General features: G+C 62.2%; 1 protein-coding gene across 6 annotated transcripts; it reads left to right on the top strand.

Moving 5' to 3' along the window:
- Window positions 1–664: 664 nt before the first annotated feature.
- Window positions 665–21,104, top strand: NDRG4 (NDRG family member 4). 6 transcript variants are annotated; one of them, XM_075160737.1, is made up of 17 exons: window positions 677–835; window positions 4,745–4,836; window positions 5,448–5,492; window positions 12,271–12,376; window positions 13,614–13,734; window positions 14,003–14,065; window positions 14,272–14,332; window positions 14,648–14,734; window positions 14,831–14,887; window positions 15,247–15,350; window positions 15,896–15,952; window positions 16,048–16,099; window positions 16,825–16,872; window positions 17,095–17,130; window positions 17,325–17,376; window positions 18,011–18,049; window positions 18,700–21,104. In XM_075160737.1, the coding sequence occupies exons 1-17, from the start codon at window positions 799–801 to the stop codon at window positions 18,852–18,854; spliced, it is 1,212 nt and encodes a 403-aa protein (XP_075016838.1). In that variant the 5' UTR covers window positions 677–798; the 3' UTR covers window positions 18,855–21,104. The 6 variants fall into 6 exon arrangements, 5 of the variants coding, with proteins under 5 accessions (XP_075016839.1, XP_075016838.1, XP_075016840.1 ...); XM_075160738.1 differs by lacking the exon at window positions 18,011–18,049 and having other exon boundaries at window positions 665–835; XM_075160739.1 differs by lacking the exons at window positions 677–835; window positions 18,011–18,049 and adding an exon at window positions 932–1,025.
- Window positions 21,105–22,150: the final 1,046 nt, after the last annotated feature.

The raw sequence follows: 22,150 nt of genomic DNA, 5'->3' as shown, positions 1-22,150 counted from the left end.
TCCATCTCCCGTGTAACCCCCCCCCCCATTGCTCCATCTCCCATGTAACCCCCCCGGCAGCGCTCCATCTCCCGTGTAACCCCCCCCGCAGCGCTCCATCTCCTGTGTAGCCCCCCCCGCAGTGCTCCATCTCCCGTGTAACCCCCCCCGGCAGTGCTCCATCTCCCATGTAACCCCCCCGGCAGTGCTCCATCTCCCGTGTAAACCCCTCCCCCCATCGCTCCATCTCCCGTGTAACCCACCCCGCAGCGCTCCATCTCCTGTGTAGCCCCCCCGGCAGTGCTCCATCTCCCATGTAACCCCCCCGGCAGTGCTCCATCTCCCATGTAACCCCCCCGGCAGCGCTCCATCTCCCGTGTAACACCTCCCCGCCATCGCTCCATCTCCCGCGTAACCCCCCCGGTAGCGCTCCATCTCCCGGTAACACCCCGCACCATCTCTCCATCTCCCGTGTTAACTCCCCCATCGCTCCATCTCCCGTGTAACCCCCGGCAGCGCTCCATCTCCCGTTTAATCCCCTCCTCCCCCAGCCCCGGCCCGGACCCATTGTCCTGCTGCCGCCCCCGGCGCCGGCCCCGTTCCCGGCCCCGTCCCCTCCCCTCCGGACCCGGCGAGGGGAGGAACCGGCCCGGCGGGGGCCGTGCCCAGCCTCGCCCCTGCGCCGCCCTGCGCGCCTCGCACCGGCACCGACGCCGGCACCGGCACCGGCTCCGCTCGCTCTCCGCGCCGGGGCCCGCCACCGCCCCCTCCCTCCGCTCCGCCCCGCCCGCCGGCGGCGCCGGGACCCGCCGCCCCGGCATGAAGGTTCTCCGGCACAAGATCGAACTGCTGACAGGTACGACCCGGCCGGGCCGCCCCCGCTCCCGCCGCCCCTGCCGTGCTGGGGGGTGGGGGGGCGAGGCTGGGAGGAGCCGGGCGCTGGGGTGATGGGGTCGGGGTCGGGGGTGGAGGAAGAGCTTTCAGCCCCTGCCTAGCAGATGGGTCTGCCGGTCCCCCCCGCCCCCCGCCTGCCTCTCCTTCCCCAGGTAGGGGTTGCTGGGGCGAACGATGCTTTTTGGGATACGGGAGGTGATGTCTGGGGAGGTGCCAGGGCTGCAGCGGGGGAAGCCCGGCCTGATGGTGCTGGGGGGGAAGGGGGGGGACTGAATCGGCAGCCTCCTGGCATGGGGGTCTGCCAAGCAGACTGCCGGGGGCGGTGGGGGGGTGCCTGTGGGACTGCTGGAGCATCCCTGCAGTGCCCGCTCCTCCGCCAGCCTCCCCTGGGAGTCTCCCCACTGCCTGGGTGCCCCGAGGATGGGGCTGGGGCTGGGGAGAAGGTTGCTCTTAGCAACATCCACTGCGAGACAGCCTGCGCCCCCACAGAGCCCCCCGCTGCCACCGCTGCCCCCGAAGCCCAGGATGCTCAGCCCCTGCATTGGTGGCACTGGATCCCCCAGCCTGGTGGGTCTCATGCTGTGGCCTGCCCGCTCCTGCACTCCCCAGTTGGACCACACCATTAGGCTGGTTTGTGGGGTCTGCTGGGGTGCAGACCTGTGCCCCCCATGGGGGCAGAGCAAGCTGTGGGTGTTTATGCTGCACCGGTGGGGCGGGAGGTGGCCCAGGCTGTGTCGCACTGGGGTTTTCCTCCACCCTATTGTGGCTTCTCAGTGGTCCTGCTTGGGGGGTGATGCTATGGGCACGCTTCTGTGTCTTGGACTGGGCTGCATGTTCCCTTCCTCCCTCTCCGCCTTGGCTTCGCCGCCTGGCAGGGGACAGCACTCGCTCCTCTGGATTTGCCTCCCTGTCTGTCGCTCCCTGCTCAGTTAGCCTGGAGGATCCGTGCCAACATCCCTTGGATGCCACGGCTGTGCCAGGGCAGGGCGCAGGTGGTCAATGGGGAGACTCCCGTGATGCTGGTGCATCGTCTGAGGAACCCCTGCCTTCCGACCAGACATGCTTCCAGTGTTAAACCCTTCTCACAGCCTCATGATGATGATGATAATAATGATGATGATGATGATAATAGTGTATTTCCTTGCCACGAGCTGGTTCTCCTCCAGTTAGCCAACACTGGGCTGCAGATCCCTGGGGAAGGTAAGCCAACGTGGCTGTTTCCGTCCCCATCTATATATGCAGTGCCAGGGCCCCGGCAGGGCAGAACACTAGTCCCAAACAGAGCACTAATGTCACGCTGGGTTGGGACTGATTGGGTATTAGGGAGGAGGCGTGTCCCAGCTGTGCCCAGGAATGGTGGCACCACACTGGGAAGGCAGAGTGGGAGCAGAGATGGATGCGCTTGGGGCTGCGCCCTGGGGATGGCTGCTGTCAGGGAGCATTGGGGCGAGCTGCAGGGAAAAGGGCTCATTGCCAGCCACATTGCCCTGGTGTGCGATGGGAGCCAAGTTGTTTTGGCTGGGAGACCCGGAGCCGTGGCTTCCTCACCAGCCCTCCGCAGTGACGGTGGCCCAATGGGGCTGTGTGACACTGCCCACAGCCCCACTGCCGTGCTGGCAGGAGCAGGGACGAAGGTACCTGTGGGGTAGCATGGGAAGCAGAGCACCCACGGGAAGCCGGCAGCATGGCCGTGATCCTGTTCGCAGGCTGTTGCAGCCGACATACCGATCCCTCCTCCGTTCCCGTGCTCAGCACCACTTTAGGTGGCTGTCCATCCCGTGCTGAGGATGCTGGTTGGAGCAGGGCTCTGCCACATCCCTCGTGAGCCAGCTTTCCCCCCACCATGCGAGCAAGGTCACCGGGCCTTTCCTCATTGCTCGGCTACCCTCCCTCCCATATTAGCTGGAGGCTTTAATTAATAAAGGCATTCACCATACGCTAAGTGCTGTTCCCAGCCACCCTGGGGCTGCAGCCACACAGTGGGTTGACGTGGTCAGCGTGGGACGCTCCTGCTCTCTCCCAGACCCAGCTACCGGTGAGGCTGATTTTCCTCCCATTTTTTAACCCTGGGATTGTGCTCCAGGGGATCGCGGGGTTGCTCGGTCAGTGGCTCTGCAGGCTGCATCGTCTCAGCTGTGCTGGTGGGCTACAGGCGAGGGCTGTCCCCTTGCACAAAGCCATTTCTCCAGCAGCAGCCCAGCCTGGAGCAGCATGCCCCAGACGTGTGCCTCTCCATGGGGCTGTTGGCACCTCTCCCCACTGGGCTTTTCCATGGCCCCTGGCTCAGCGGGACCCTCTGTGCAGGGGGTGACACGGAGGCCCCCAGCGCTGGGCGCCCTGGCACTCCCGGGAGGCTTCGCAGTGGCGTTTCTCCCTCCAAACAGTTCTGGTTTGTTGGATGGCTCCCAAGGAGCAAAGCAAAGTGCGGTGTCTGCAGAAAGCAGCCAGGTGGCACAGCCTGCTTGGTTTTTGAATGGAAAACCGGTCGGATGAGCAAAAGCTGGCTTTGGAGGGGAGTTTATAAACAGCTCCCATATTCCTGGTGGCATTGCAATGCTCGTGGCATTGCAATGCTCATGGCATTGCTTGGCCTTACCACATCGCCAACCCGGGCTGACCCAGGTTTGAAGCGTGGAGCAGGCTTGGCTGAGGCTGTGGATGGAGTGGGGTCCGTGTCTGCTGCGGTGCTAGTGTGGCTCCATATCATCCCCGGTCTCCTCGCGGAGATCGCAAAGGGTGGGTAGCCAGTGGAGGGGCTGTGGGACTGGTGCTGGCCTGTTCGGAGCAACAACAACTCGTCCGAAGGCTTGGTCTTGGGCACGGGGTAGAAACGGAGGCTGTGAAGGCAAATGCCTGAGGTCCAGATCTTGCCTGAGCACAGATAATCCCCTTGCACTGGGACCTGCCAGTTACCCATTCCATCTATACACAGGGGAACCTGGATTGTGCCCCATGTCCCCAGTGTCTGTCACCTTCCATGTGCAGCCAGCTGCTGGGGGTGCAGGCATCCCCTTGCTCCTCTCTGCTTCCCAAGCTGGGCCTGTGCCTGGGGGTGTTTTTGGAGATGGCAGTGCTGGGGGGGGGTACGAAGTCCCGGTGCCCTGGTCAGCAGCATCCAGTCTCACATCTCTGCTGACTGGCAGCTCCACGGTGAGATCTGTCCCTGCAAGCCCTGGGGCTGAGCTGCCAGCTGGCCAGCCCCTGCTTCACAGGCAAGGAGAAGAATTTGGGAGTAAAGGCTTCACATTTGGTTTTCTCCCATCATTGCAATACAAACTTCAGGCTGTCTCTCTGCTCCCCTGCTGCTCGGAGCATCCCTCTGCCTCCCAGCATGGCTGAGAAACATCACCCCTCATTCTGGCTGTCCAGGGAGATCTCCCTCTGTCCCACCCATATCTGTCTGCAGCCTAAAACCAGCCAAAACGTTGGATTTTCTCTCTCTGACTGATACTGGGAGCTGGGTGGGAATTGGGATGTTCTTGCCCTGGCTTGAGTGCTTGCAGAAGTGACCAGCATGGACAGACCGGTTTGGTCTCCCAGTTTGCCTAAGACCATGCCCTGGAGACAGGTCTGTCCTTAACTGGGAGAACTGGACCTGGGTGGTCCTGGAGGGAACTCCAAGTGGAACTGGAGCTGGGAGCCGAGCTCCTCCAGGCACTGCCTGCCCCGTGCCTGCTTCCAGTTCCCAGCGGAGGGCCTCGCTGCGGCCCCCAGACAAGCCAAAGCACCAAGTCCTGTGGTAGATGCGTGGAATGAAACTGGTTTGGGTCCCGTCCCCATGGGCAGGGAGACCAGGGGGCCCCAGGGGGCTGGGGTGAAGGGGACCGAGGCAGATCCCCATGGGCGCTGACATCTCCCTCGCCCTGGGCAGGGCTGCTGCTGCAGGAGATGACCATGGCAGGGCTGCATGAGGTGCGCTTCACCGAGGAGAAGCCGCTGCTGCGGGGCCAGGACGCTGAACTGGTGAGTCCGGTGGTTGCACTGGCTCCGGCTCCTGCATGTGGGGTGCCAGGACACGGGTGCTTAAGTGGGAGCTTGCAGGGGTGTGTGTGCTGGTATTGGGTGCACGTGTGTGCACATGTGTGTTGCTGTTCGGTGCAGGTGTGTGTGCAGACGTGCTGGTATTGGGTGCACGTGTGTGCACATGTGTGTTGGTGTTTGGTGCAGGTGTGTGTGCAGACGTGCTGGTATTGGGTGCACGTGTGTGCACATGTGTGTTGGTATTCAGTGCATGTGTGTGCAGACGTGCTGGTATCGATGCACATGCATGGATGAGCACGGGTTCTGGTTTGGTGTGATGATGTATGTGTGTGAAGACGTTGCACATACATGCTAATACACACTTATGCGTATGCACATGTGCGGGTAGTACATGCACATGTGTCCGAGTATTGTAGATGTGCGTGTATGTGTACACACGTGTGGGCATCGTGTCACCCTGCAGCCAGCGCTGCCCCAGGGAGCGGGTGCTTGTGGTGTCAGGGGGCTTCATGAGTTGGGTGGGAGGAGGGTGCCACGGCAGTCAGGGGTGGCGGGGAGATGTCTCTGTCCCTAACGGCTCCTTCTCTCCCCAGGAAAACTCAGATGTCTTCCTCTCCGCTGTGGACACGGACTGGAAGGTAGGACCAGCCACGGGGGTGCCCCCCACCCCTGGGTCCTGCGTGGAACAGCAGCCTGTGGCTGGGGAAGGCTGTGGGGCACTGAGTGGACCCAGGGGTGTTGCTGTCCCCCGTTTCCATGGGGATGCAGTGCCTGGTCGGTGTCTGTGCACGGGGCTGCACGTCCGTCGCGGTCCCTGGCAGGAGCGGAGGGGGGGTGCTGTCAGGCATGCTCTGTGCTGGCGCTCGGATGTGGCTGGCGGGCACTTGGCGACAGGCCGGGGACAAACCTCTTTAAAACAGGCGATTTCTTCTCAGGAGGGGATTTCTTCTCAGGAGGGCCGAGCTGCTTTTTCAGCCCCTCTACCATTGCCATGGCAACGGTTTCCTGGGCAATGCCAGCTCCCTGCTTACATAAGGATGTTTGAAAGCCTCTTTCTTTTTTGGAGAGCTGGGGCATTGCCCCCCATACCACCCACCTCTCTCAAAGAGCAGGGCCCTTCTGCTCCCCCGGCTGGCACCTGCCTGCCTTGTACCGCCCTTTCGCCTCCTCGGAGAAGCCCCGTGATGTGGCCTCGGGGCTCAGCTTGTGCCTGGCTCCCGTGCTGGTCTTGATCACTCTCACACCTCTGTCCAAGCTCATCTCACACCAGGCTCCCCCTGCAGAGACTGGGGTGCCGGTAAATGGAGAGGGAGGGTAGTGGGGCTGCCGGACCCCAGCTCGCTGCCTGTCCCTCTCCCAAAGCATCCCCCCTCCCAGGGGACACCAGTGCTCGACTTCAGGTTGTGTGTTGCTGCTTTGCCAGCAGCTGGGACCACTGGGAGGGTGGGCTCGGGTGGTGCTGGCTGAGCCCTGCCAGGTCCAGCACTGAAACAGCAGCACCTGCAAGGATAAAATAAATCTGGCTTTCATTCATCCTGGGAGGGGGGCAGGGGAGCCCAGATCCCTGTTTTAGCAGACCCAAAGCAGTACCCAGGCTTTTGGGGCTGGCCTGCTCGGTCTCCATCACCCATGCGGGTGGCAGGGTGCAGCTGGGCGGGGAGCAAGGACTTTCATCAGGATGCTGGGCAGTTGCTGCTGTGGTTCACAGCATAGGAGATATCTGATGGCTGTCTTGGAGGCCACAAAATTATTCAAAAATGGCAGTGGTGGAAAAGAAATGCCATCCTTCCCAGCAGCTCCAAAGCTGGCGAGATGCTGGGGCTGAGAGCGTCAGGGTGTGCAGGTCTGGGCTGCTCCTTGCTCTCCTTGCTCAGGGTCCCGTTGACTCCTGGAGGGGAAACCAAACCTCCTGGTGTCACCAAAGTGAGGGCGAGGAGGGAGAGGGAGGCAAGGAGGGAGAGGGAGGCGGCAGTGCCGGGCTGCCCAGAGCTCCTGGTAGCGCCAGAGGCACCAGTATGGCTCTCGCTCAGTTGTGCTGGGGCAGGGCTTGGTTGGCATGCAGGGGATTTTAAAGAGTTATGACTCTCCCAGGACAATCTTTGCATGTCAGTATTTCAGGGATTGGCCCCCGGTGACGCTGAACCTTGTCCCCGGTGGTGCCCAGGTGGAGCAGGTCTGGATGGCAAATGCCATAGCAATGTGCCTGCATGCCCTCGGTACCTAAAAAAAATGAACGGGACAAGGATCAAAGTGTCTTTTCCCAAGCCAGCCAGGCCCTGCACCCTCTTGGTTCCTCCCCAAGAGCCTCAGCGTGGGGATGGGATGAAATTCCCAGGCTGTGCCGGGGCAACCCCCTCCTTTCCCCCACCCCAGCACTTCACAGGTTGGTTCCCTGCAAAGGCTGGGGGCTGCCTGCCCTTCCTTGGGGAGATCTTACCCCACTTTCTAGGCTCACCTCCGTGGGGTAATTCAATCCAGCCCCCAGCTTAGCTCTTCACTGTCCCTCTGCTTCTCCCCAGAGCCAGTCACAGCTCCCTTGCCGAGGTGCTCTGGCCTGGTTGGGGCAGCAGGGGGGGAGCAGGGATCCCCCACTGCTGCTGCCAGCTGAAGTAAAGCCCTTGGGGCTGCTGGCATAAGCCAAGGTGCAGGAGTGCAGGGGGGCAGGTGCCTTTGCCCTGGGATCTGGGTGCCCTGGCCCTGCTGGAGGTCTGGGCCACCCGCCAGGCAGATGGGCTAGTAGCCAATGGGGTGGCGATGCCATTCAAGCGGAGTCAGCCTTGCTCAGCCCTCCCATCTCCCTGCTGCCCTTTTGCATTCATGCCTTACTTCACCTTGGCTTTTCCACCCCTCCTCCCCTCTATTTTGTCACCTTCTGTCTTTTTTTGCCTGCTCATGCCCCTTTATATCTCTTTTTTTCCCGGAGGCTGTGGCTGCTCATGCTCTTTGGCTCCACAGGCAGCAGGGCTGATGAAAGCAAAAATGGCACCTGGACCCATGAATAGCTTTGTACCTGTGCCAGGAACCCCCTTGGAGCTGGGCGTCCCCCTCACATGCGGTCCTTCGTTAGCAGAGATGCATCTCTCTGGGCTTGGGTCCGAGCTCCCTGCAGGACAAAGCAGTGCAGAAGAAAGCCTCTTAGGTGGAGGCAAGGTGGATGCTGTCCTGCTGCCTCTCTGTCTGTCCGTCCTTTCTCCCACGTCCAGACCCCCTGGCTGCCCAGCCCTGCAGGACACTGCTTTCAGCGGCTCCCCGCCAGTTCTGGGTGATCATTTGTCCAGGTCAGGGAAAGGGCTCTCCCCAGGGAAAAGTGGCTTAGCCCTGTTACTAGACATCAGAGACTCCACAGGAACAAGCCTGCTGGGTGAAGCCGAGGACACGGGCTTTGCCTTGCAGGGAAGCCTGTGCACGTGCTGGTGATGGCAGCTGGATCCCCTTTGCCCATGGCTGCGGTGCCAGGGCATGGTGGAAGCAAGTTGTGGCGAGCTGCTCGGGTGGGGATGATGCAGAGATGATGGCAGGCTCCAGCTGGCATGGAGCATCCCTGTGGTGGGCAGGGAGGCTGGAGGGTCCCCACTGGATGCTGCCCTGGTCTGGCACTGGCACGTGGCTCACCAGCTCCTTTGGGCAGGCGCTGGAGGGACCGTGGGACTCTTTCTCTACCCATGGTTGCCCAGCTTCGTGCTGGAGCGGCTCAGGTGCCAGTTGTGCTGAGCCAGGCGGTGGTGCTGGGCTAGGCAGGGGCAGGCAGGGTGGAGGGGGATGGCACCCAGAGCCTGCCGGGGGGTTTTGGGGTCGTGGCGGCACAAGGCTGTCTGTGGGTGTGAGCTGCAGGCAGACAGACTCGCCCTCTCGCGAAGCCTCGTTGGAATCGGGGCAGAAGCCATCTGCCCGCGCGCATGTGCACACGGGAATACACACGCGTGTGCGTGCGCACACAGCACGCGTCGGCCCAGGGACACAATCCGACCTCTCGGCGCTGCTGGGCTGTCTTTCATCCTGCCTTATTTACCTGCCACCAGCGACATCCAGGTTGGGGCTAAATCCTGCACATCCCCTGCGTGCCAGCATCCCACAGTAGGTGGGATGACCGTGCTGCTGGGTAAGGTAACACAGGTATCCAGGCAGCGTTCACGCGTGTACACGTGTGTGCCCCTCCGTGCACATGTGCACAAGTTCTGCGTGTGTGCAGGTTGTTGTGCATCCATGGGCATCAGTGATGGCCATGGCATACACGCTAAGCACACGGGAGAAGGATGCAGCAGGCACGCTCCTTATATGCACGTGACCATACACATACATGCACAGGAACATGTACCGATGCAGACACACAGCGGCCAGCCCCGAGGGGGTATGCGCAAGCATTTTGTGGGGTTCATGTGCTTCAGCATGGGTCATTGTATTTATTTTTCCAGTTTGCATGCACAGACATGTGAGGGGACCCGGTTTTGCCTGGTCCCTGTGTGTCTGTGTTGGTACGTGTTCCTGTGTATGTATGTGCATATGCAGAGCACGCCTGCTGCGTCCTTCTCCTGTGTGTTTAGCGTGTACCCATGTCTGTACATGCAGATGCTTCCTGATGCGTGTGCGTTGCTGCAGGGCCTTGGTCTGGGCGGCTGCAGGCTCGAGCATGATTCTGCATGTTTGCATGGGGCGGGAGCCACATGCGTGTGTGTGTGATGGGTGCAGGCGAGCGTTGCTGGGCTTTGTCATGACGATGCTGTGTGTGTTGCAAGGGGTGCGAGTGCAGCTCTGTCCAGGCACTCCTGCCTGTCTCAATCTGCTGAAGGAGGGAAGATGGAGCAGGTACTGCACGGTGCCAGGCATTTTTTCTTCATAAACAAGGGTATTTGGGGCCAATTGGAGCATGAATAATTCCCGCAGCAGCCAATGGCTGAGTGCTGGCTCCATCGCAGCGCTCGCCTGCAATGGAGGCCAAACCTGCCGGGGCTGCGCGTCGCTTCAAGGGGGAAGGGAGAGGGAGGGCTTAGCGCAGGGCTGGGGCTCCGCTATAAATCGAGGCGAGGGGCTGAGCCAGTGCAGATCTCTGCTTCGCCCCAGCCCGCTGCACTGCTGTGCCCCACGCTGGGACCCCGTGCTCGGCCCACCCTGCCCTTGCATCCTCGTCCACCTGGTTCCTCACCATGCCGGAGTGCTGGGATGGGGTAGGTACCACCGTTCCCGTGCTCGCTGCCCTCCCTTCCCAGGGAGTTTTGCCCCAGTACCTCCCCTGCTCGCCCGGGCTGGACCTTTGCATCCAGCAGGGCTTGGCGTGGGCCAGGCAGGCATGGGCGCGGGAGGGACCTGCTGCTGGGGAGCCTTTCCTTCCCCCAGCCCCACTGCCGCATCCCTGATGTGCCACAGGTTTCGGGGACGCATTGTCCTTGAGCCCGTCCTCCCTGAGCCCAGCGGAGATGCTGCGCTGAGGCCGAGGGGGAGTAAGCGCAGCTGCAGCAACTGCGGGCTGCGCTGGGGCTGACTGCTGATGGGGGGGGCATGCTGCCCCTTCCCCACCCCCAGAGTTGCAGAGGGAGAGGGTCTCTTGCTGTTTTGAAGCAAGCCCTCGGATCCTTTCCAGCCTCTGTGGTGATGGCAACACCCGATGGCAACAGGCTGGTGCGGAGCGGGGCGAGCGAGGTGGGAGCACTGCAGCGGCGAGCGGGTAACCTGCACAGGGCTGGGCTCTCTCAGGCACCTATGGGTGCTGTGACCCCCGCACCCCTCCTTGCTGGGGCCACAGGTTGTCAGTGCCCCCACCTCCTCACTGCCGGCATCCCCTCCATCTCCTAGCCTCTCCCCCGCAGCGAGCTTCCCTGCAGCAAAGGGCAGGGCTGTGGTACCCAGCGATGCTGCAGAGGCTGCACCACGGGCAGGGATGTGCCTGGCTTGGTGGGCGGTGGAGGGGTAGCAGTGCTGGGGAAGGAGCCGCCACCTTGGGCATGTGATTTTGGGGTGGGATTGCCGGTTGAGCTGTTGGGGCTGTGATGGGGACCGTGGGCATGGGGATGGCAAGGATGCAGCCCTGTGCCCAGGATCAGACCGCATGGATGCCTCCTGCTCTATGACCTTGGGCCAGGCCCTTCCTCTGCCTCAGTTTGCCCATCCGTTGTTGCAGGGGGAAGCCCCCGTTCATCGCCTGCTGCCTAATACAGCCCTGGGGAGTGGAGGGACAGCTGTGGATGAGGGCTGGGGTTGGGGTGCCCTTGGGGAGCCAAGCGTTGTCTCCACAGAGCCCTTGAGCTGCCCTCGGGCGCTGTGTCCCCCCGGGGACAGCAGATCTCGGTGAGGGGAGGCACTGCAGTGAGGAGACCCTGTCCTCAGGCAGTTCCTCCCACCCGAGGCCCGTGTCCTTCAGAGTCCTTGGTGGCGTGTAACCCGCGGGAGCATCCACGTTCCCGTTCCCCTCCCACCAGCCCATCCACGGGGCTGCCAGTACCTGCAGTGAGGACCGCGCCGGTTGGGCACCCTGCCAGCCTCCCCTGCCTGGCCCTGCTCGGCACGTGATGTTCCTGCACCCGCCAGATCCCAGCTTCGAGGTCACTGCCAGTGGGCTGGCTGGCAGGCATGGGCATCTGGAGGGGACCTCTGGTCCCCTGTCCCCAAGCGATGCCTCGGCCAGCACCTGGGCTTGCAGCCTCAGTTTCCCTTGCTGGCTGGGGACGATGGCTGTTAAGGCAAGGCTGGAGCCCTCCCAGACAGGGAAACTGAGGCACAGGGCAGTCCTGGTCTCTGTATGGGGACACAGCCATTTCAGACCAAGGGATTTTAAAGTTACTTTAGCTGTCATTTTGGGATCAGGCTGCAGCATTTCCCAGGGTGGTGTCTGGGGTCTAACCTCTGCCTGTTTGTCCCAGGCACAGTGCATCCAGGCCAACTGGGCCATGCTGTGATCCCCCACCCTGTTGCCAAAAATCCCTCGGTCTCGGGTCCTCGAAGATCTTCTGTCCCATCCTGTGGTCCACCTGTCCCATCCCACGATCCTCCTCTCCCAAGCCCTCTTGGATCATCCCATTCCATCCGATCCCAAACCTCTATCCCTTGATCCCATCCCATGATACACCTATCCAATCCTAAATCCTATTATCCTATCACAAGTTCTGCCTTCCCTTCCCTTCCCTTCCCTTCCCTTCCCTTCCCTTCCCTTCCCTTCCCTTCCCTTCCCTTCCCTTCCCTTCCCTTCCCTTCCCTTCCCTTCCCAAGTCGGTGGAGGCTGGGAGCATTTGTATGTGATTTGTCCTGCCTTCTGCCACCGCCAGGATGCCCAGAGCTGGGGCTTTTCCCAGGACGGCTGCTCTTCTTTCCCTTGTGCTCACATGGGAGCCAGCTGCCCGGGGAAGTAGCACTGAGGGGTGGGATGGTGGGGCAGGAGAGGATGTCTTGGGGCAGGCAGGTATCACCCCATCTCTCCTCTTCCCCCAGGAACATGACATTGAGACCCCCTATGGGCTGCTGCACGTGGTCATCCGGGGCTCGCCCAAGGGGAATCGCCCGGCCATCCTGACGTACCACGATGTGGGCCTCAACCGTGAGTGCTGGTTCCTGGACCGTGGGGCGCAGGGGCAGGCGGGAGCGAGCCTGGGGCTGCACGGGGTGCCAGGACATCGGCCAAAGCCCCTGGCTCAGCTCCTTTGCCTCCTCCCATGGAGGGTCCCCAGGCTGCATTGGGTCTCCCCAGGCAATCTGAAAGCATCAGGATGTTTGGATGCTCAGCTGAACCCAAAGCCCAGGCCAGGCACAGCTAGGAGGGCTTGGCCACAGCAGTGCTGGCTGTCCGCCCGCCCATGCCAGGCAGGGACAGGACACGGGGGATGCTGGGTCGGTCCCCGCTGCTGCTGCCGCCGCCGCCGCACGGACCTGGCTGGCAGCAGGGTGTAGTGGGGGCTGAAGGAGATCGGGAATAACAGGGAGGCAGGGACCCCGATGGGTGGGGAAGGAGGGACCCTGAGCCAGGGCTCTGAATGTGGGAATGCTGCTCTCTGTAAGCCTGCAGCCTTGGACCCACACCCCAGACCCCTGCCCTGGGCTGTGCCCCCCAGCTAAGCCAGGATGCGCGGTGCCCTGTGAGTGGGGAGCAGCATTTCCCCCTCTGCTGGCGGCTGAGGCTGAATCACCGCATGCTACGTGAGCTACCTCATCACCACAGCAGCACTCTCACGTCCAGGGATGCGTCATGTTGGTTGCGATGGACCTTACAACCTGCCTTGCCCCCACGTTTTGGGAGGGATGTCCTGGCACCGATGCCATGGGGCAGGACCCCTCCAAGCCCTGGCGATGGCTGTATCCCGCTGCAACGGTGGTGGCCTCTCCACAGCAGCGCTGGGGCTGTTTCTTTACTGTTTCAAAGCAGGGAGATTTGCAGCTGTTTCTCAAATCCCATGTTTGCTTGAGCCCTTTCTGGGGATTTTGGATAGGGCCAATAATACCCTGGGCTGCTAATCCCGCTGCCCGCCCGGTGGTCCTGCAGCTCTGGGCTTTGCATCCCCTGGTCCCATCCCTCCAAGCAGACAAGGCTCACCCCAAACTCCTCATCCTCCTGGCTGTGTCCATCCATCCCCATGCCTCCCAACACCAGTAGGGATGCAGCCCTTGCTAACAGTGGCTGTGGTCTCTGCTGGAGGGAAGGGGATGGGAGGGCTTTGGTGGATGTCACCTCTTGGTTGAAGGGCAGTGGGAGGGCAGGCGACCTCTCTCCATGCTCCCCTGGCCCACCAGGCCACTGTGCCGGGGTGTTTGGTCTCTGATCCCTGCGTGCCCTTTGACAGACAAGCTTTGCTTCAACACCTTCTTCAACTACGAGGACATGCAGGAGATCACGAAGCACTTTGTGGTGTGCCATGTGGATGCGCCGGGCCAGCAGGCAGGAGCCTCGCAATTCCCTCAGGGGTAGGTGCCAGCTTCAGGGGCTCGCTGTGCCCGCCGGGATGTCACCTCCCTGCCTGCTGGGTTGTCACTGCCTGGGCAGTTGTGCCGTGCCAGCAGGTCTCTCTGAACCGTGTCAAAGCCCGTGGCAGCCGACTGGCCCAGGGTGGGCAATGGGTTTGCGGGTGGGTGGCATTTCCCTGCCCACTTCGGGCAGCCCAGCTGCCCTGTCCCAGCCTTCCCGCTCCGTGTGGGTCCCATAACTACCGTCCTGTGCCTCCCTGTGCCGCAGGTACCAGTACCCATCCATGGACCAGCTGGCTGCCATGTTACCCAGCGTGGTGCAGCATTTTGGGTGAGTCAGCCTTTCCTCCACGGCTGCTGGCTGAGGGTGCTGGGCAGGGAGATGGGCAGGAGGCAAGGGTTTGGGGCTGGGGGAGTTGTGCCTGTAAGCTGGTACCCTACATGTCTTCTTACGCTCCATGCTGTGGGTGGAGGGCTGCCCCAGGGAACCTGTGCTGGAGCCCACCGTTGCCCCATATGCACCTCTCCGCTTTCCAGGTTCAAGTACGTGATCGGGATCGGTGTTGGGGCAGGAGCCTACGTGCTGGCCAAGTTTGCGGTGAGCCAGGGGCTGGGATGGGCTGGCCCTGTGTTGCCCTTACCTGCTGTCAGCCTGGGGCATGGGGAAGAGCAGGAGCGGACACCCCCGGGCAAGCTGTGCCGCTGCGAAGGCTCCTGGAGGGACAAGGGGGCCGCGATGGCAGTGTCATGGCCATGGTGGCTGGGCAGTCTTGCCACAGGTCTCCCATCGGTCCCAGGACAGGGCCGTATCAGCCCTGTGCAATGTCTGTGCAGTGGGCAGCGATGCTGGTGGGGGGCTGCCCTGGGGGCGTGTTCCCTTCCCACTGAGCATCGCCCCTCTTGCTCACTGCAGCTCATCTTCCCCGACCTGGTCGAAGGACTGGTCCTCATGAACATCGACCCCAATGGCAAAGGCTGGATTGACTGGGCAGCTGCCAAGGTAGGCAGGGCCCTGACCCCCGCTCCGGGCCCTGATGGCTCCCTGGGGCAGGAGCCAGCCACAGCAGTGCTGGAACTCTCTGTGCTCCCTCCACAGCTCTCTGGCCTCACCAGCACGCTGCCGGACACCGTCCTGTCCCACCTGTTCAGCCAGGTAAGGGCTGCGCATCCTGCTGGCCCCCTGCCACCGGCCCCCTACCCAGCATCTCAGCTGGGTCACCCGGGCTGTGCCCTGCCCTGCCTGCTGGGTGCCGCAGTGCTGCTGGACCTGCCCCATGCCCAGGGATGGGGTTCGTCAAGCCCTGCCTGTATCCCTCCTGCCTGATCTGGGGCTTAGCCTTGACGAGTGTGTGACTCGTGCCTGCGTCCTGCCTGAGCGTGCTGCCTGCAGCACCGCCATGCCCAGCTGCATTGGCCAGTGTCCTCCCCCTCTGCCCCGCTGGCCTGGGGGAGCGGGGTGTCTCCGTGGTACCCGGCAGCCCCTGCCCTGATCTCCGTCCCCTGCCGGCACAGGAAGAGCTGGTGAACAACACGGAGCTGGTGCAAAGTTACCGGCAGCAGATTGGCAGCGTGGTGAACCAGTTCAACCTCCAGCTCTTCCTCAACATGTACAACAGGTGAGCACCCCGGGCGGTCCTGCCAGCAGGCTGCCCCCCTGTCTGCGCCAGGGCGAGGGGCTGCAGCGCTGGTGGGTGGCCCCGAGGGCCCCACGGGAACCCTGACCCCTGTTGGGTGCTGCCACCACCCTCCAGCATGGAGGCAGGCAGTGGTGCAAAGCTGGCCGCTGGTGCTGACTGGGGATGTGGGAGTGGTGGTACCTGTGCCAGAGTCTTGCCATGTCCCAGAGCCCACAGCCGTGGGTGCCCGTCCCCTGGTCTCCTCCTGCACTGGGTGCTGGCACAGCCCTGGGGAAGGGGGCAGAGGTCCCATGCGTGCAGGGGGTTGGGAGCCTCACTACTCCACTGGGTGCTGCATGCTGCGCCGCGGGCTCTGCTGGGGTCATGGCAGAGATGGCCGTGGGGTCCTCCATCCACAGAGTGCTGGGACAGCGGGGCTGGGTGCTGCTTCCTGGAGCTGGCGGTGCCCCAGCTCTTGCACTGTGGCATTGGTGGCAGCACCTGCCCATGGGCTTACATGGTGAGCCCTCTTTCTCCTCCATCAGCCGCAGGGACCTGGACATCAACCGGCCCGGGACTGTACCCAACGCCAAGACACTGCGGTAGGAGTCATGCCAGCATGGCATGGGGGGTCCCAGGGCAGTGGAGTCCACCCAGGCCAAGCCCTGACTGTGCCCCTTTCTCCTCTCACTTCCAGCTGCCCCGTGATGCTGGTGGTCGGAGACAACGCGCCTGCTGAAGAGGGGGTGGTGAGTGATGGGGTAGTGACTGCGGGGTGGCACACAGATGGTGCCCACACGTGGGCACGCTCATGTTCACTGCCTGCTCAGACACGTGTGAGCTCCGGTGTGTGGGAGCGTGCTCATGTGCAAACCTACCTGCTCATGTGGGCACATGTGCACATGCATCTGTGCCTGGTTGCCACACCTGGAAAACCTCCCCTTCCTCATATACCCAGACGTGCTCACAACGTGCACACTCGGATGTGTCGGCACGCAGGCACACTCCCTGCTTGGCCACATGCACCCAAACGGCTGCTAGCATATGCGTGTGCTTGCACGCATCCACGTGGTTTTCCACACTTGCACAATCAGCCGCAGGAACTGTGCAGGCGGCCACATTTCTACATAATGTGTAACTGCATGCACACACCCCCTCCTCCGGCAGGTGTACGTCTATGCATATGCACGTGAGCACAATTGTGTGCTTGTACACACGTGTGTGACACACAGGATGCCTCACCAGCCCCCCTCCCCTCCCTTTCCAGCCCTCACCCTTGCCCAGACACTGCCTGGCAGGAGGAAGGTCCCCCCTGTCCCATGGCAAGGGATGGTGCTTCTGCCAGGCTCAGGGCTTGTGTAGCACCCTGTCTCCACCTGGCCGGGGGTGCCATGGGCCAGTGGCGGTGTCCATGGGCAGCTTCTGCCAGGCTCAGGGCACCCCAGGGTGCTAATATCATCCCTCTCGCCCGCAGGTGGAATGTAACTCCAAGCTGGATCCCACCAACACCACCTTCCTGAAGGTAGGCAGGCAGCAGGGGGCAGACAGGTGGTCCCTGCTGCCCATGATGTGTCCCATTGCCCTCTGCCCCAGGGTTGCAGGCTGTCCCCATCTCCCCATTCCAGGACCATCCTGGGGGGATGAGCAGGGTGGCCCCAGCAGTGGCATCCTGCCAGCATGTACCACGGGACAGGGTGGGTGGCAAAGGCACCCTCTCAAACTAAGCAGGACCTTCTCTCTGCAGATGGCTGACTCTGGTGGGCTGCCCCAGGTCACACAGGTGAGCCCCCACAATTTCCCCAGTTAACTGGGTATACTGGGCCCTGAGACATGCACTGGTGCTGTCCCTGGCTAGCAGGGCATGGGCTGAGGTGGGCATAGGGGTGTTGTGCAGGGGCTGCCAGAGGCAGCTTGGGGCTGAGTGGGGATCTCGGCCCCGGCGCTGCCTCAGCTCAGCCTGCTCTCTCCCCGCAGCCCGGAAAGCTGACTGAAGCCTTCAAGTACTTCCTGCAAGGCATGGGCTACAGTGAGTGCCAGGGCCGGGCACGGGGCTGGCGTGTGCCTGCGTGTACACATGCGTGTGTGCCTGTGTGCGCGTGTGCTGACCCTGCCACAGGAGAGGAGCCTGGCACCCCCGCGTGCCCGTCCTGATGGAGAGCTGCACGTGCGTCTGTGGCATTGTATGTGCAGGTGTACAAGATATCTATTCGTGCGTTCGTAGGGGCGTGGGGTGTACAGGCTCTCTGTGCACACAGACGGGTGTACAAGGGCTCTGTGTGTACATACATGCATGCACACTTACGTGTGTGTGTGGGCATGCACAAGCAGGGGCTGTGTGTGTGTGCACACAGACGTGCAGAGTCCGTGTGCACAAGTCTGTGTGCATATGTGTGTGTATGAGCACGTGTGTATGTGTGCGCCGGTCTGTGCGCATACCTGCATGCGCACACACGCGAAGGTCCATGTACACACGTGTGTGTGTTTGCAGGTCCGTGTGCACGCGCAGGTGTGTCTGTGTGTTCAGGTCTGCGTGCATATGTGCAGGTCCGTGTGCACGCACACATGGGGCTGGGTGGGGACTCCTAGCCCCGTGGAGCAGCCAGCATGGCTGACGCTCTCTCTCTGCCCTCCCTGCCTTTCTCCCGCTCCACCCCTGCCAGTCACGCACCTGAAGGATCGGAGGCTGAGTGGAGGCACAGGTACCGCTCAGTGCTGCTCGGCCCGTGCCCACTGCTGCATGGTGCCTGCCTGGCCTTTGCCCTCGAGCTGCCCGGGCACCTTTGCGAGCAGCCTGGGTGCGGGGCTGGCCCTTCCCAGCCAAGTGCCCTCTGCCTCGCTCCGCTTTGCCTGAGGTGGCACCCTGAGCCAGGGCTGGGGGCTGAGAAATGGCATTTGGAGAAATCCCCCCCAGGCGGGCAGTCTCGGCAGTGTGCCCACTGTGCCCTCCTCCAGTCGGCCAGGAGCTGTGCCTGCTGGGCATCCTGGCTGGAGGCGGGTGTCACCTTCCCTGCACAGCCTGGGGAGCCAGGAGAGCAACCATCCCCGCTCACCCCTTCCCCAGAGCGTGGCGGACAGGGGTCCCCACTGCCTCATGCCCAGTGGGCGCATGCCTGGGAGATGTGCCCGGTGTGCAGCCTGCCCCAGGGCGCCCCATCCTTGCTCCGTTGTCCCTTGCCAGCCTGGAGCTGCTCATGTTGTCACAGCACTGCATGCTGCAAGCTTGTGCCCAGGGGCATTTGCATCAGGGAGCGGGACCAGCGGCTTTGCTTGCGTGAGGCAATGTCGGCTCAGGTCCTGCTGGCTTTCAGAGGGAGCTGAGCACCCCAGCCATTTCTCTGTGCCCGTGCAGTGCCATCCGCCAGCATGACCCGCCTGGCACGCTCCCGCACGGCCTCCCTCACCAGCGCCAGCTCAGTGGATGGCACCCGCCCGCGTGCCTGCACCCACTCGGAGAGCACCGAGGCCATGGGGCAGATCAACCACACCATGGAGGTATCGTGCTGAGGTCCACGCCTGCCACTGACGTCTCCTCCAGAGCCATCTCCCATCCGTCAGCGTCCCGCCAGCACCCACCCGCCCCGTGGACATCCTCCACCAGGGCCCTCGCTCCTTTGTGGTCAATTTGTCGTCTTTGCCGTCGGCCTCATCCCCTTGTCTGGCACCGGAGAAGGAGAGGGGCTTCACTTCACTGCCTCCTGGCCCCAGCTCCTGGCTTCGCCCAGCAGTCACCCATGGTTCTGCATTGGTCCTCACCCTCCCTAGCATCGGCTTGGCCCTGGCTTGGGAGGGTGAGTGGCAGGGGGATGGGGCCTGGATGGGGGAGCAAGGGCGGGGTGATGAGATGGGGACAGGATGGTGGGATGGGGCAGGACAGCAGGCTGTGGGCAGGACAGCAGGACGTGGAGAGGACACAGGAGGTAGGTTGGTCCCGCAAGGTCAACCGATGGCTGGCCAAGCCAGAAGGAAGACGGGGACAGGAAGCGGTGCTCACTGGGAGGTCACTGGGCCCTTCCTGGGGATGCAGCTCCCATTTTTCCCCGCAGGCCATCCCTGCGGAGAGCTAGCACGGGATCCCCCAGCACACCCAGGACCTGCTGCCCCAGAGCTGGCTGAGCATTGTGAGAAATCGCACCCCAAACTGTCCCCTCACTCTGGTCGTGTACCCTAAGGGCTGCCCCAGGGCAGGGGGAGAGGGCTCAGCCTTGCTCCAGAAGCCATCAGGGCAGGAGGGTGGCATGGGGATCCCACGCCCTCACCCGTGGTGGCACTTCCTTGGTCCCTTGTTGCAAGAAGGACAATCACCACCTGCCACCAAAAACGCACCGGGGGGCGAGGGGGGCTGTGTGCTCTGCCTTGCTCGGTCCCTGCCACACTGGCAGTTCCACTCCCAGCTCTTGGGCTGAGGCTGCCAGGGCTCAGAGGCCACCGGGTTTGGGAATGTCGCATGGCAGATCCCCCCTCCAGTTTCGCCACAGCCTGCGGCTGTCACCACAGTGGAGCCATTAGCAATAAGATGAGACACTCCCCCCCACCCCGCAATGCTGGGGAGTCCTCAGCACTCTCTGCCTCGCAGCGTGCATCACCACAAAGTGCTGGCAGTGTGGGGTGACCCATGGGATGTGGGGAGCACCCCAGTGTCCGGCTTTGCCCACAGACTGGCTTTGCCCATAGAACTGGCCAGACCCACCGTGGCCCCTCAAATCCCCGCTCCCCGCTCCCAGCATCTCACCTGTGCGCTGAGTGGGGCGTCCTTCAAGGGCTTTGCTCCCCCTGAGCTGCGGGGCCCCATCCGGCCACCAGCTCTGGGTGGATCCAGCCTCTCTCGCTCAGCGTGGAGAGCCGCGTCATTGCCTAGCCCCACTGCCTGCCACCCAGCCTCTGCTGCCCTCCCTGGCCCACCCCGCGGGCATCAGAGCCCAGCTCCTCCTGCACCCCGGCTCTGGCGATGGGTGCTCAGATTTTTGTGGGTGGTCCATGGGAGACACGAGCAGGGACCTGTAGGGGACCCACTGGGTGCTACCATCTGGGTGAGCAGAACCAGCCCACTGGGAGGAGGTCCCACCCAGTCCCCCAAAAGCACTCACCCCCCAGACCCTGTCCCCCTTCCACAGTGAGGGGCACACGGGTCCCGGCGCTCCGAGCGGGTGTACGAGGGCTTTTGGCCCTGAGACCCATGCCCTGCCCAGCCCCTCCCGTATTGAATGGCCACCCCGAAACACCAGTGTCCCCATTTGTCCCCCACTTTGTTCTGCCGTGTGCTTCCTTCTCCGTGTGACTCTGAAAGCTACGTAGCTCCTTTTTACTATAGATACCGCTGCGATATCTCGTTTTCTCAGCGTGTCCTTCCAGATGATATATATAAATACCTATACATAATATATATAAGGGTTTGTCCAGTCCCTGTCCTTTTTGGATTCATTTCCCCTTGCATTCTCGTCCAAGCAGTGCCGTGTGGTTCCCCTGGAGGTGGTCTGGCCGTGCTGGCCTTCGGCTCCTCACCTTGGTTTTGTTGGTCAGTTTGGTTTTCCCTGGTGGTTTGTTCTTTTGGTTTTTGTTGGTTTTCCTTTTTTCCCAGTCACAGAGGAATTTAATGCATTTCCCTGTCTGAGCGCAACCTGGTTTTGTCATGGCGGGATCAAGGCCGCGCACTCACGAGACGGCAATGTAAACCAGATTTAACTAACCTGTTGCTGTAGAAAGGATTTACTGTGTTGGAAAAAACCCAACAAACTAATAAAGACGTTGAGAACCTGCTGTGCTCTTTTCAACATGCTGCAGGGAAATGGGTCAAAGCCCATATAGGGCCTGCCTGCAGAGATCTGCCAGGCAGGGGGGACAAGGGGGACACTTTGGCCACCAACCCCACCAGGGGCTGCACCGCTGGGAGAGGGGGACTAGGGTGCCCATGGAGGAGAGCCCAGGACCCCAGGGCGCATGTGGAGGAGAGCCATGGGTTGCTTTCGTTTTGGGGCAGCCATAGGCAGAGTGCCCCATACGTTGGGAGTGGATGGAGACTGGAAAGCTGCCAGTTGTGGTCCAATGAGGTTGGATCCAAGGGGTGCCCACTGGGGAAGGAAAGACCTGTGGCAGCACAACTCTGGGGATGAGCAGGGTCCTCGGGAGATCCAGCCTCCCTGTCCTCTTCCAGGCCTGCAGGCTCACTGTTTGTCTCCCCATCAAGGTCTGAATATCCCAGGCCACAGCCCTTTCCAAGTGCATGACGCCCTCCCTGGGAAGGATCCCCGCCTTGCATCCTACCCTCGTCCCTGCTCCAGTATGTCAGTGTCTGCCTTGTACTGGGGCGCTCCAGCCTGGTCCCAGTGCCTGAGGAGAGTCCCAGAGCCAGGGCATAGAGGGAGAGTGACCATGTAGTCCACTCGCATGGTTGCCTGCGGCAGTTGGAGAAGAGCCTGGACACGTGGGGAGGGAATGCAAACCACCAAGACCGAGCTGAGATGTGGGCAGGCAGCCTGGGAGCTTTTCTTGGCTGGTTTGGCTGGAGGGGTCTGCTGGTCTCCCTGCCTTTGGTTCTTCCTCTGTCCCGCTCCAGCCTTGAGGCTTCTCTCTTGCTGGCCCCTCTCTCCTTCTGCTTTGGTTTTGGGGGCCTCCCTCCTACCTCTTCTCTTTCTTTCCCTCTTTCCAGCATTAGGCTCTCCCTCCTTTGGTCTTGGGATCTTCTCTGGCAGGGACGTCTATTTGGCCCCCCCACCTCTGCTGCCCCCTGCCCCGGGTGAGCCTCATCTGGGGGGACAGGAATAGTTCTGGTGGGGCTGGGATGAGGTGTCTCCTGACTGGCTCTA

Source organism: Calonectris borealis, chromosome 12 (genome assembly GCF_964195595.1).
Source record: "Calonectris borealis chromosome 12, bCalBor7.hap1.2, whole genome shotgun sequence".
Classification (NCBI taxonomy): domain Eukaryota; kingdom Metazoa; phylum Chordata; class Aves; order Procellariiformes; family Procellariidae; genus Calonectris; species Calonectris borealis.
Note: the sequence above shows the minus strand (reverse complement) of the source record. Positions and strands in the feature narration are given on the sequence as shown.